At 33.3% G+C, this 13814-nt stretch overlaps 2 protein-coding genes across 3 annotated transcripts; one reads left to right on the top strand and one right to left on the bottom strand.

The window, feature by feature from the left end:
• Positions 1-10019, bottom strand: LOC123717778 (Krueppel homolog 2). 2 transcript variants are annotated; one of them, XM_045673959.1, is made up of 7 exons: positions 9860-10018; positions 7852-8013; positions 6315-6499; positions 4238-4305; positions 3718-3851; positions 2027-2250; positions 1-1173 (listed from the first exon to the last, which is right to left on the bottom strand). In XM_045673959.1, exons 2-6 carry the CDS (start codon positions 8010-8012, stop codon positions 2028-2030), a joined length of 771 nt encoding a protein of 256 aa, XP_045529915.1. In that variant the 5' UTR covers position 8013; positions 9860-10018; the 3' UTR covers positions 1-1173; position 2027. The 2 variants fall into 2 exon arrangements, with proteins under 2 accessions (XP_045529915.1, XP_045529916.1); XM_045673960.1 differs by lacking the exon at positions 1-1173 and having other exon boundaries at positions 2024-2250; positions 9860-10019.
• Positions 10020-10191: 172 nt separating this feature from the next.
• Positions 10192-13635, top strand: LOC123717896 (probable asparagine--tRNA ligase, mitochondrial). The gene is made up of 3 exons (XM_045674147.1): positions 10192-10387; positions 10465-11475; positions 13349-13635. Exons 1-3 carry the CDS (start codon positions 10262-10264, stop codon positions 13604-13606), a joined length of 1395 nt encoding a protein of 464 aa, XP_045530103.1. The 5' UTR covers positions 10192-10261; the 3' UTR covers positions 13607-13635.
• Positions 13636-13814: the final 179 nt, after the last annotated feature.

The raw sequence follows: 13814 nt of genomic DNA, 5'->3' as shown, positions 1-13814 counted from the left end.
TATATTTCTTAAACATTTATTTAAAAATCCATACTACATCCATCCCAAAACCAAGTGCATTTAATATTCATACAAAAGTGTAATTATTCACAAAAATTCGTTGAAAGTACATAAATGCCAAGGGAATTAATAATTGTGACACCGATAAGTGGTTTTTATATATTTATTTGTTTGACACATTCATTTAGAAAAAATTTTAATGTGAACTTAATTATCCTACAATTTTCTAATTTGAAATACATTGGACCAAATTTGTTCGTATATTAATCCTTAAAAAAATATTTAATCTTACATTAAACCGTTCTGGGTTAGACACGTGATTGGTATGAAGGTGTCAGCTGTCAGCTGTCAGGTGTCATCCGTCAAACAGTGACATTTGATAATAACTTCCTTACTTCAGCTGTTAATGACATCAAAATTATCAACTTTGGCCGTGTACTCGCCATTTGTGATATCATTATAATAGTAGAAATCACATAAATACCAATTCATGATAATTAAATACGTTTAAATTTACTTTGCGCTGTCAAAGATGTTCTCAATCTGACAGGAGTGACGTTGACAGGTCAGAGAGCGTGAGACACCAATCAGCTGTATTCACCCACACGATACATTCAAAACCGTATAAACATACAAACATACATGTCTAATGTACTTGAATACAACATAAACCCTTAAATTACCCACATTAAGAAATATTTTGGCGGAAAACGGTAAGAATTGAAATTTGTAAGGCATTTTAGCACACAAGGTCAACGCAAAAAGCATTAGAACCTAAAAACCCGTATTAGTGCATGAAAATGATAAGATTCTCTTGTGTGTGCTAAGCTTAGTGGACACTCAAAGTCTGCTACAATGGATTAATCTGTATTTATTCATACAAGAGCGTTGCGTAGCGTGTCGTGGCGAATAAAATAATGCAGTCAACTATTAATACAAACTTATATATATTTTATGTTTATGACTTGTCCCAGTCCCAAGAAAATAATTAAAAATGCACCAAGTATTTCCTAGTAATTGTGAAGTATCATTAATTAGGACACATGACAGTTTTATAACGTCAAAATGACGTTTCCAAAGTGACAATAATAGCAGACTCGAGCACAGTTTATTATGGTAGAACAGGTATAAACAAAATTAAATATACTGATGAATGATGTAGTCTTCGTTTACCTGTAAAATAAAAATAAATATTTTCTATAATCTCAAACGTACTATAAACTATTTTATATTAATTAGCTACTAAACGTTTTGTCCTCATTTCATAGATAAGTTTTATAAAAATACGGAAAAAATATTTAAACTTATGAAAACTCGCAACTTTCACATATTCTAACAAGCGTCAACAAAAGCTCTACATTTGACAAATGACATCTGTCAAACGAGGTTTTGCTGAGCAGGATTTCCACCCGTATCACTTTATCGTCCGTCCACCACGTGGAATCCAGCTGCCCACCGATGTATTTCTGAACCAATTAGACTTAGGGTACTTCAAGAGCGTACATATTCTGAAAAGGCCGGCAACGTACTTTCGAACCTTCTGGTAATGTAAGTAATGGGCGACAGTTGTATTACCTAACATTCCTCCTACTTTATATATAAAAAAAAACGCTGAGCGGTCTTATCAGTGTCAAACTTGAATAACGTTTGACACTCATTAGACATAGTATTGTCTTTGGTTAACATAGCTTTTACACACTGAAAGAAAACAATTTTTAACCGGATTAAAGCTAAGTATATAAATATATTGTTTTATAATAATACAAATAGCTTTAATCCGGTTAAAAAATTGTTTTCACTCTTAGACAGCTCAGCTTATGTCAAATACTTGTAGACTTTATTTATGTATACGACTTCTTCAATAATATTTCTAAATTACAGTCAATTTACATAAACCCGTAATTCCCGAACCTATCCTAAATTCCCTAGAATTCAGTACGATTCCCTAATATGTTCAGCAGTTTCTGAGATCATCGGGTTCATGCAGACTTGATGTCTTCTAGAGTTGAAAAATAGATTACCATACCTCACTCCTGAACTTCAACCCTAGGCGCCATCATACACACAACTCTGATAGCGGAGTGCAATCCAGACTTCAGTGGTGAAGGTAGACTTTCCTTGTTGGCCACCCTCTCGGCCACTGAACGTAACTCTCTGAATGTGTTACGGGTGTAAGGGTTTCGACGGGAGGCATACCTCCATAACACGAAGTAATAGTACATGAAGGGTGTTAGCAGACCGCTGTAACCGCTGTAAACCAAGAAAAGGATCTGCTGCTTAAAGGATTTAAATAAGTAAAAGTTTTTATTAAATTAGAAAAAAATATATAATAGGCTATTAGTAAAGAAAATCCTGGATGATTGTTCTAACTTTTAACAGCTGAAAATGCTCGATACACCATTAGCTCACAAGAATAATATTATGTATGTGTGAATAGGTGTAATTAGTATGTAAGGTAATGTTTTATAACAAATCAGATTGTATTGTCTTTGGTTAACATAGCTTTTACACATTGAAAGAAAACAATTTTTTAACCGGATTAAAACTATTTGTATTATTATAAACTTATATATACAGCGTGCATGGTCACCGTGACCATGCACACTGTAAAGCACGCGAAACGTCGGAAACATTTAAATAATAAAATAACTTTAATTCGGTAAAAAAAATTGTTTTCTTTCAATAAATCAGATTGTAATATTGCTCTGTTCCTTCGCTTCCTCTCCAAGTGAAGAGTCCTTCGAGCCCTTAATTTTTGTGGTGATGCCCGATGGCTTTGAGATAATCCCACCACCTTGAACCTCAGATCCTACTAGAGCTCCGTCTGTTACCTTAGGCCTCTTGGAGCAGACATCCTGTACTTATTAACCGTAGGGTTGTTAAGTTCTTAGATCTCACCTTCCCATATATTTAATTATCTAGTACAGCTTGCATACACTACATATACTATATACAGAAACTCTTGACATTTAATACACCTAAATATAACCAAACATTTTACTAGTAAGCTGTACAAGATTAAGATAAGAGTATAAAATTTGATTTCAAGATTCAAAACGTAATTCAAGATCCCGCCAAAACACTAAACAAGATGGCGTCGCACCAGTCATAGACGGCATAGGGAAACGTCAAGTTTTTATTGAGTTAATTATCATTTTGACAGTTACGTCATCGTCGATTTGATTAATCTGTGGCCTGTGGTAATATGATAATGTTATTATACTCCATAACGCTAGCCATTAATACAATAAAGCCTTTTATTTTGTTCATACAATCAAATAACCCAAAAGGAGCATCTTAAGAAAGCTATTGTAATCGGATTTGGATTTGAAGTTACAGAGTACCGACGCAGGTAAAACTACCCATTGACGCTATGTTTACATTTATAAATCTGTGCGTGTCTTTAATTAAACGACTGGACCGATTTTGATGAATTATTTGTGTGTCGGATTTAATTTGATTTTATAGTTCAGCACCGTCACCCTGCAACACCCGGATCGAACCCAACTTCAGTATTTACTTTTTGCAGCAGCAAATTTCAGAGTACATAGTACAAACTCTATTGTAATCGGAATAGGATTGGATTTACAGAGTACCGACACAGGTTAAGACACCACAACATACATTTATAAATCTTCGGTGCGTGTTTCTGATTAAACGACTGGACCGATTTTGATGATTTTTTTTTTGGTTGCATTGTATAAAAAAAATACTTACAAAAGTGCCATGATGGCCACCAGTGGGAATAGAGAGATTTCCGCCAAAGCAGCCGCACGTAAAATGTTACGCGATTGTAATTCCACTAAAGAAATGAGCAGCCGAGCCACCCACATGGAATTTTGGCCCAAAGTCTGAAATTAAAATATCATCTTAAGCAAATAAAAAAATATAGTTTTACGACCAAATACCCATTTACTTTAAAATTACACGGTAAGCTTGCTGTATAAAAAAATACGAATCAATGGCGCTACAACCTTTTTAGGTCTGGGCCTCAGATTTCTGTATCTGTTTCATGATCATTTGTCATTTTATAATATGTGATAAATCATAGTAGGTGATTAACTTCCTGTGCCTGACGCACGCCTTTTTGGGTCTAAGGCTCTCCTAACGATGTTTTCCTTCACCGTTCGAGCGAATGTTAAATGCGCTTAGACAGTACATTGGTGCACAGCCGGGAATCGAACCTATGACTTCAGGTATGAGAGTAGCACGCTGAAGCCGCAATAAACATACTTACATCCAATATAGTGAGTGAATACGAGGCGGCGTGCAGCATAGCGAACAAGAAAATTGGCGTCAAAATTACTGTATTATATTAAGAAATGTTTATTAATAAAAATAAATAAAATATATTTTTATATAATAGGGCGAGATTACTCTGACTTTGAAGAGTTATAATAATATCAACATTTAACCGAACTTAAATGAATATATAAGTTTTTGTACTCGTACATACTATGTGCTATGTCATAGAGAAACGCGAGGAAACCGGCTCAAGGCCCGCAAGCCTCAGTGGCACAGCGATGACGTCATACCCTGACGCGACATCGAAGTATTTTCCACTTTATACGACTCGACCTCATAAAGGTCATCAGAAATCTGGTCGAGGCTTCTTCCTTCTCGCTGGAGGAACAGCTATTACATTACAGTTCCAGCGAATACTAAATATATTCGTGATTTTAAGTTAATGTGACAAAATAAAGAAAACAATTCAAGATTTGCATCAAGGTTAACCGGTTTTAATAATTGTAGAATCGCTGTAGCAATAATAATAATTGATGGTCAGATATTGGATGGCGGAGCAATTTCGCTACTTGCGATGTAAGTAAAAATTTGTTTTTCTTTCGCTTCAAAACATTATATTTGTATTAAATATACGTGGTTACATAAAGAAACCTCTTTGAATATCAATCGTAGTCTGTGACTATGTTTTACCAGTAGCAATTGCGCTGTGCCAATCTGAATTCGAAATTCAAAAAACCAAAGGACTTTGCGACGAAAAATCTTTAAACGCCACTACAATGTATAGAACGTATAACAAATAAGATTTTTTTAAAATAAATTCATAAAGTGGCTTATAAAGAAACATTAAAACCTCTTTGAATATCAATCGTAGTCTGTAACTATGTTTTACCAATAGCAATGGCGCTGTGCCAATCTGAATTCGAAATTCAAAAAACCAAAGGACCTTCCGAAGAAAAATTTCTAAACGCCACTACAATGTATAGAACGTATAACAAATAAGATTTTTTTTTAATAAATTCTTAAAGTGGCTTATAAAGAAACATTAAAACCTCTTTGAATATTAATCGTAGTCTGTAACTATGTTTTACCAATAGCAATTGCGCTGTGCCAATCTGAATTCGAAATTCAAAAAACTAAAGCACTTTGCGAAGAAAAATCTAAACGCCACTACAATGTATAGAACATATAACAAATAAGATTTTTTTTTAATAAATTCATAAAGTGGCTTATAAAGAAACATTAAAACCTCTTTGAATATTAATCGTAGTCTGTGACTATGTTTTACCAATAGCAATGGCGCTGTGCCAATCTGAATACGAAATTCAGAAAACCAAAGGACCTTCCGAAGAAAAATCTCTAAACGCCACTATAATGTATAGAACATATAACAAATAAGATTTTTTTTTAATAAATTCATAAAGTGGCTTATAAAGAAACATTAAAACCTCTTTGAATATTAATCGTAGTCTGTGACTATGTTTTACCAATAGCAATGGCGCTGTGCCAATCTGAATACGAAATTCAGAAAACTTCTCTTTCACGGAAAAAATCTAGGCGTAACAATACAATGTTTATAGCGTAAATTAGATTTTCTCCATTTACCGATACGTAATATGATTACGAAACCGTAAATTGCTAATAATTGACAATAGTTTTATAACATTTTTGAACTCCTGTAACTATATTTCTTTTTTAATGAATGTACCAGACACTCGACTTTCAAGCCTAATGCCAATTTCCTCTTTTTCCTTTACAAGTCAAGTCAAAAATCATTTATTCATATAGGTATTGCCAGCTCTCAAATCATTGCAAATAACACCATTCAAGCAACTAGTTCATTAGGCTCAAATCTATTCTTTAATATCTTATAGACCGGCAACGCATTTGCGAGCCCTCTGGCCTTCAGTGTCTATGAGTATCACTAAATATCAAATGAGCCCTCTGACCGTCTAGCCCCTAAAAAAAGATTTATATCTTTGCAGGGAAGAAACTCAGACTTGTGCAAGCCTGATTTCCAGTACTTAAAAATTCTGCTGCGAAGCTGGACCAGCTCCAAATAAAAAGGATACATAAGTTCGGCGCAACGTTCATGAATATCAGCGAATAGAAGAGATAATGAGCGCTGTCTTCCAAGAAGAACCTGTTGAGGAACTCCTGCGAGAATCTTATCTCCGAAGGTGGAATCCGCTGGTGCAGTCTCAACGCTGACGTTGCTGCATTGGCTAATAACGCCTTGTAGAACGCTGATGTTGAGCTGTCAAAATGTTAAAACTTTATGTTAGAGCAGTGTTGGCCCTCTGGCTGTGCATTGTGCTTTTAACACACTCTAGTAATGTCAAAACATCGAGAGGAATATCATGTCTTAGAACAAAAACATCATGCCTTTTGTGCCTGGCATACGTCGACGGACACAGAAGACCTACCTATTTGACTATGAGAAAGAACAAATGATCACGAAACAGATACATCTGAGGCCCAGATCTAAAAAGGTTGTATCTGTGGTTTTTTGTTAGTCAGTGCGGAGACAGAACAAAATTGTATACTTATATTGAAATATCGAGATTATTGTCGACTGTACTGTAACATTGATGTCAATATAAACAGGTGATTTAGCACTGCAGAGACCTCAAATCTAATGAGATGTTTCTCTTTTCTCTTTGATAGACTCTATTACTGTTCGACAACTAGATCATCCTATGCATGGAGGGAGCTGAATAATAATTTCTAAGATATCTTTGTTTATTATAAAGAGCTGTATCACTCATTTGCATCTAAGCACTTTCTCGACAATGTAGCACATCCTATCCATCCTAAAACTCCTATATAAATATTTCCTATTTCCAATATTCACAGCCTTAACAAATACCAATCTAGCTATCTGCTAAAATATGATAACTAAAACACACTACCATTCATAACCTGGCAGATAGAGTGATTGCGAACAGTGTACATAATTTTACTGGAAAGCCAGAATATCCTACAACATCCTACAAGTATATTAAGATGGTTTCATTTTTGTACCTGTGTAAATTTAAATATTATTCGACCTTGAAGCCGCTTATGTTTAATTCAACTTTTTATTTATCAACCTAAGGTAACACAACCGAGATATAATATTATTGTTTTTTACCTTGTAATATGTTATGAATATATTAATTATCTTACATACTTAGATATATTAACAGCTTAAACAAAAATATACAATAAATGCATCCTTGTAACAACAAGTTTAGGAACACCTAAACTCGCTTCAGCTATTAATTTTAAGCAACTGATAACACCGAATGCCTCCTTGTATATTAAAAAATGTAACCTATTGCTTGTGAAAAAAAATGGCAATTTGCAATTACAAAACAACACTTGTCTGTTACTAAATATAAATAATAATATTCTATATAAAATGTAAACAACACAAGTTGTTCAGTTGTAAAAAAAATTGACATGTATTTTTAATATATACTTCAAAATACAGTAATTCTCAGATTATTGATAATATTCATTTAAAGGACACAGAAGGTATTGTGCACATATTTATATCTGTTCTAAAAGCGTTAGCTGTTAACAAACTACTCTAGGGGCTGTATTATGTGTATCAAAGCTACTTACTTTGTAAATATAGGAATGACATATCCAAATGTGAACAAAATTGTCAAAATACGCGTTCCCCATAGTGCCACATATATTTTATTTTCTATAACATGAGCTTTCAAAGCAGGTATTCCCTTTGGTGGGCCTGTGTCACCGGCTTGGGGGTTTGGGTCCGCCATTCTGTAAAGGAAAAAATTTAATAATAAATACAAATATGCAATAAAGCACATTAAGTTTCATGAACTATATCGGTTCCAACAATACTGGTTCCTGAAGTAAACAAACACTAATAATATCATCTGTTTTTTTTTTCAGCAAATATTTGATACTCAACAATTATCTAAATCAGATATCAGACACAGAAGATCAAAATAAAGTTATCAATAAAAATGTGCCATGTACTTATTTTAGTGTTATAAGTTTGTTTAATTATCAACTTTATTTTGGATGTTTATACCAAAAGGATCAAATAGTAAGTTTGTTGTTGGAAGGGTTGGCTAAATAATTCCAAATGTATTATCAAGAAATAACACTTAACAAAAAACACTAGTTAATTTTGAGGTACACTTTGTAATTCTAAAGGTAATGCTTACATTCAATTACACATAGTAATGTAAAGGTGTACTTAGAGAGTGCTTTATAGGTCTAAATTATAAAACCAAATTAAAGGTCATTCTCTAATAATCAAACTATAGTATTTGCTTAAGAGTAATAAAAAATTCAAGCAAAATAAATAATGCAGAGATGGAGTGAAAGTACAAACAACAACTGAAGTTACTTTCACTTAATTTTTATTTTAAAAATAGATATTTTCAAGAAACAAACGACAGATATTTGTCAAAAGTAATGTCGGGCTACTAATTATGTGGCAATCAGCATGTCTTCAACCCAAAATGTGTGGTGTTCCCCAGGCAAAGATGGCTGACAATTTGTTCCACCTCTAATTATTATTACTGCATAAATTCATATATGCAATTATGATATATATATATTTATAACATAATTTAGTTAATGTATGATTTTGCCTATATATACATACATATGTGTTTAAGTTCAGTACAAGAAATACACAAGGTTGAACAAGTTATAATAATGTTTAAAAGAAGTCATTGCCAAGGTCTTTCACTAATCACTAATGCTCGAATTTAGAATAGGAACAGTGTATTTATTAAAGACAAACACAGAAAAATATTATTTAACCTATATATACTAACTAGCAGCAGCTTAACATATCTTAACTTTTTTTTTAAATGTGGAAATAGATGTTGAATGTTTTTATAATGGAATATTTTAAGGATGAAAAATTCTAATTATTCATAGTCATCAGTAGTAAAACGTTAAAAAATCATCTTTATAACATTAACTGCATAGGCACAGATGTTCAGTGAAATTTAAGAACATTTGATCCAACAAGTAGGCCAAAGAAAGTTGTTTTCACTTTTCATTATACTCATGGTAAATTGATTTCATTATTTTGTATCCAGATATAACCAACAATTGCGATGATAGTCACGCAATTAGATGTATGTTTAAATAGTATTAAATAATATTTAAAAATACCTATATAAGATTTTAAAAAATAATTTGTCGCATAAATAAAATATTAATAATTATAAACTTGGGACAAATGAAGGTGTAATAAAAGATTATGTTATCAGTAAATTCCAGGTAAATATGATATGTCAGACTTCTGTAAATAATCTTTAAGGTTACTTATCATGTTTCAATTGGTATTAAATAGAAAATCTTTAAAAAATTAAAGCGGTCACATACGACATGTCCTTCCTTCCATAAATTTAATCAGAATAAAAGTCAAAGTAATCAACGATAAAGTAGGCCGCGACAAAAAAATCAGTGTAGATACAGACGTGACTATAGAACTTAATTACATAAAGTATAAATTATAATTTAATAGCCTCACGATGTAGAAAAACTCGTTTGGGGAAATTGCTTTTATATTTAAGAAAATGTATATTATGTTCCATGATAGGTTTTGGTTATAGAAAGTAATATTATATCAACTTACATTGTCGTAAAATAACTTATCTACTGGATACTACAGGGGCGATATAATTAAATTTTAGCACCCACAAGTCACAACGCAAACCTCGAAAGCACAATAAACGCACGATTAAGAATTACGAAAATGATGAATGTACTCTATTCACTATGAATACGTGACCATGATTTGCTAAAATGACATAAATTGATGTTTGACAATCTACACTCTGCCACTGAAACAGACTAAAACGACTTCATTCTCATAGACTTTAAGACTAAGTCTGCTGTAAAAACGATTCAACACAGAATACTCAGCACAGCTAACAATGATTATACACTGTACAAGGTCAAGTCAAGTGTCAGTTATCAGACAAGAAAATAAAATTCAAAATATAAACATTTAATTTTCCTCAAATTTAATATAACCATGTTTCGAAAGCATAAATTACTAACGTCCAAGGGTCTAAATTTAATTACACAATACTATAAAAAATATAGCGTAGTGGCATCATTACTAGAAAATCCAAATATTGGTAATGTAGCTGAAGTTAAGGTTAGCATTTGATAATGAATGAAATTTTAATTATATTATTACTGTACATTGTATAAATATTTATTTTTGTTATTCAGGGATGGGTAAAGAGCTTAAGAGTCCAGAAAGATCTCGTATTCGCAGATGTAAGCGATGGATCAACAGCTAACAAATTACAGATTTTGATTCCTAAAAACCTCAAAACCAATGATTTAACGTATGGTAGTGCGGTTCATATTACAGGAAAGCTTGAGAAAAGCCCTCGGGGTCAGCTTGAATTGCGAGCTGATTATGTAAAAGTTTATGGAACATGTGTAGTTCTCGACGGGTATCCATTCAATCCCCGAACAGCTCATCCGCCAGAATATATTCGCAATTACTTACATTTACGCTGTCGTACCAATTACATATCAGCTATGCTCAGAATCCGTCACTCTGTTACAAAACTCATTCATGATTTTTTTGACTCAAGGAATTATTTAAATGTAAACACACCTATAATAACTTCCAATGATTGTGAAGGGGCGGGAGAAACATTTAAAGTTTTACCTGATAGTCAGGAAACCATCAAAGCAATGTTTCAAGAAGGAAAAACTAATGATGATGTGTATTTTGGAAGGAAATCATTCTTAACAGTGTCTGCTCAGTTGCATTTAGAGGCTATTTGTAGAGGAATGGGTAATGTTTATACTTTAGGTCCAACTTTCAGAGCTGAAAACTCAAGATCACGTCTTCACTTATCAGAGTTTTATATGTTAGAAGCAGAACTTGCTTTTTGTGATGATATAGAACAATTACAGTTCATTTTAGAACATTTAATGAAATATATATTTAGTGAAATAAGGAATACAAATGAAGCTGATTTATATTTAATAGATAAGGACAATGTTGCCCCTACTTGGTTAAAAGATAGATTTATTACGCTAACTTATGATGAAGCAAGAAATATCTTAAATAAAAAGGGTTTAAGTACAAATGAAGATGGAATTAACAAAGAACAAGAACTAGTATTAGTGGAGCACTGTGGTAGAGTTCCAGTGTTTGTAGTACAATGGCCTAAACACCTAAAATCATTTTATATGAAGGAAAGTGATTTGGATAATAGTAAGGTAAGTTTGAAAGCAAAAAAAGTTGTAATTTTTTTATCTGTTTTTGTTGTTCACCACTCTCAATACAAATGCCACATAGCCTTTCACTTGAAGCCTTCTTACAGCTTGTCTATTGTTATTATGGCCACATTTAATTAAGTCTTCGATATTTCTTGATTCGTTTGAGTACACAATCTCAGAGGTTAACACCAAATGGTCCTTAGTAACTTGATTGTCGCACCATTTGGGGAAATTTCCAGAACCCATGAATGATTATTATAGATGTTAAGATTCCAGTGTACTTAAGATGAAATTCATCTGTCCACAATATAGATTTAAAAAGGCTGAAGCTCATCTGATGTTAAGTGATACCACCTCCCATGGACACTCAATGCCAGAAGGCTAGCGAGTGGAGATGACTAACTGAACATTGTTATTTCTTGTGGTGACTGGCGGATTGCATTCCACTCATTCCACGGCCTCCTGCCAAAATTATAAAGACAAGTTCACAGTGGCCAGTTTTCGAATTATGATTTAGGTACTCTTGTAACAGAATGATAGATAGCTAAATGCAATTAACGTTAACGTTAAGTGTTAAAGTTCAGTGTTTTTTTACCCATTCGGGTTCCTCTGAAAAATAAATAGAATATAAGATACAGGTATCATTTATTCCACGTCATCAAATTTGTATAGTAAACACCTCTACTCATTGGGCAAGAGGACAGGGTGTAGGCCGAGAGAAAAAGCCGGCGTAAAAAACTCTTGGTACTCTTTCCAAATATCAAATTATATAAAATGAGTATGACAAACATAGATAGGAGAAACTAAAAAGGAGCTTTACGGTCCGCTCTTTATTTGTATTAAATTACAAAACTGAACAGAAACCTCCTGTTTCCGGAAGTGGCATCTGTACACAGGCATGACGTGTGAGCCAGCTATCTCAACCATATTTGGGGAATTAAACGACCCGTCACAACGCCACCACCCCAGCCTAAGAGGGACATTCTGTATATGTACTCAGTAAAAAAAGGGGGGGAACGGACCGCAGAGGGTGTCACCCACCCGGTCTCTCAACTTTAAGAACAATGTACAATCAAAAAAAAAACAATCGCTAGCATAAAAATCTCTTTTTCACCAGCACTAGCTCAGCTCTGTAGAATTCGGGGATTCCCGCAAAGCCTGACGCTGTCGTGGGGGATTCCCCGTCCCATACTCGCGATCTTTGACGTCTCAGTCGCATTTGTGTTGTTTGGTTGGCGTGAATTCTTACGGTTACTGATTTTTTAAAGTTGTAGAATGGGATTTTACAGAATCTCTTCCGAATCTTATGATTGCACTGAAATTGCTCATGACGGTTTGCGTGTCCTTAGCTTCATGTGAGAAGAGTTTCAGTAAATTAAAATTCATAAAAAAACTGTTTGCGGGCAACAATGACCTAATCGCAGCTTAGCAATCTTGGTGTATTAGATTAGGCCATCGAACACGAGGCAATATAAAATATAATATGATGAAGTTATTGATGAGTTTGCAGCTGTCAAAGCTAGAAAGAAGAAATATTAATTGTATAATAATTCCTTTTCTGTCTTAGTTATTATTGTGGTTTGTTATTTCTTCAATATTATAAATAATAATAGATCCATGTCCTTTATCATTTAAAATTTGTGCCACCTGAGGTAACTACGCCACTGTATGTACTAGCAGCAAACAATCTATGACTGCATACATCAGAAGTTTTTCTTTTCTTCTTTGAGTGCCTCTCCATTACTGGAGGTTGGCCGTCTCATAAAACTTTGCGAAAGCCGTTTACCCTGGATTTTAACCATTATATCAAGTGTTTAGATGCAATTAATACAACAGTTGAATACTTTAAATTATACATATCATATTTTTACAGGTGGATGCACTGGATCTCATAGGACCAATTACAGGTGAAATAGCCGGTGGAAGTCTCAGAGAAGATAATTATGAAAAACTACAGTCTAAATTACCCTCAGAAGCTTTAAATTGGTATTTGGAGCTTCGGAAGTTTGGAAATGTTCCAACTGGAGGATTTGGATTAGGACTTGAGAGATTATTGCAAGTTGTATGCGGCATACCTAATATTAAAGACACTTTACCGTTTCCACGGTGGCCACATAATTGTAGTATGTAATGTTGAGAAATAAATTATATTTAAATTGTTTTGTTTTTTTTTATTTCGACAAAGTAATCTTTTTTAATCTGTATATAGTATAAAATTCAATCTGTACCTTTCTTGCTTCCGAGCGAACATTATTTTATATCTTTCTTGTTTTTAAATTCACATGAATTCGTTTGAACATGAAGCATTAATATTTAGCACTATTTCAATGTTTTGTCGT

This window comes from Pieris brassicae, chromosome 13 (assembly GCF_905147105.1).
Source record: "Pieris brassicae chromosome 13, ilPieBrab1.1, whole genome shotgun sequence".
NCBI classification, from domain to species: Eukaryota; Metazoa; Arthropoda; class Insecta; order Lepidoptera; family Pieridae; genus Pieris; species Pieris brassicae.
Note: the sequence above shows the minus strand (reverse complement) of the source record. Positions and strands in the feature narration are given on the sequence as shown.

What these genes read in the sequence shown, in the direction of transcription:
- LOC123717778 (XM_045673960.1), bottom strand. Translation starts at nt 8,012, where the DNA reads ATGGCGGACCCAAACCCCCAAGCCGGTGACACAGGCCCACCAAAGGGA. An exon ending in GTCATTCCTATATTTACAAA is followed by an intron (nt 6,500 to 7,851) that starts GTAAGTAGCTTT and finishes ACATTTTGACAG; the next exon opens with CTCAACATCAGCGTTCTACA. An exon ending in ATTCACTCACTATATTGGAT is followed by an intron (nt 3,852 to 4,237) that starts GTAAGTATGTTT and finishes TTTTAATTTCAG; the next exon opens with ACTTTGGGCCAAAATTCCAT.
- LOC123717896 (XM_045674147.1), top strand. Translation starts at nt 10,262, where the DNA reads ATGTTTCGAAAGCATAAATTACTAACGTCCAAGGGTCTAAATTTAATT. An exon ending in GTAATGTAGCTGAAGTTAAG is followed by an intron (nt 10,388 to 10,464) that starts GTTAGCATTTGA and finishes TTTGTTATTCAG; the next exon opens with GGATGGGTAAAGAGCTTAAG. An exon ending in GTGATTTGGATAATAGTAAG is followed by an intron (nt 11,476 to 13,348) that starts GTAAGTTTGAAA and finishes ATATTTTTACAG; the next exon opens with GTGGATGCACTGGATCTCAT.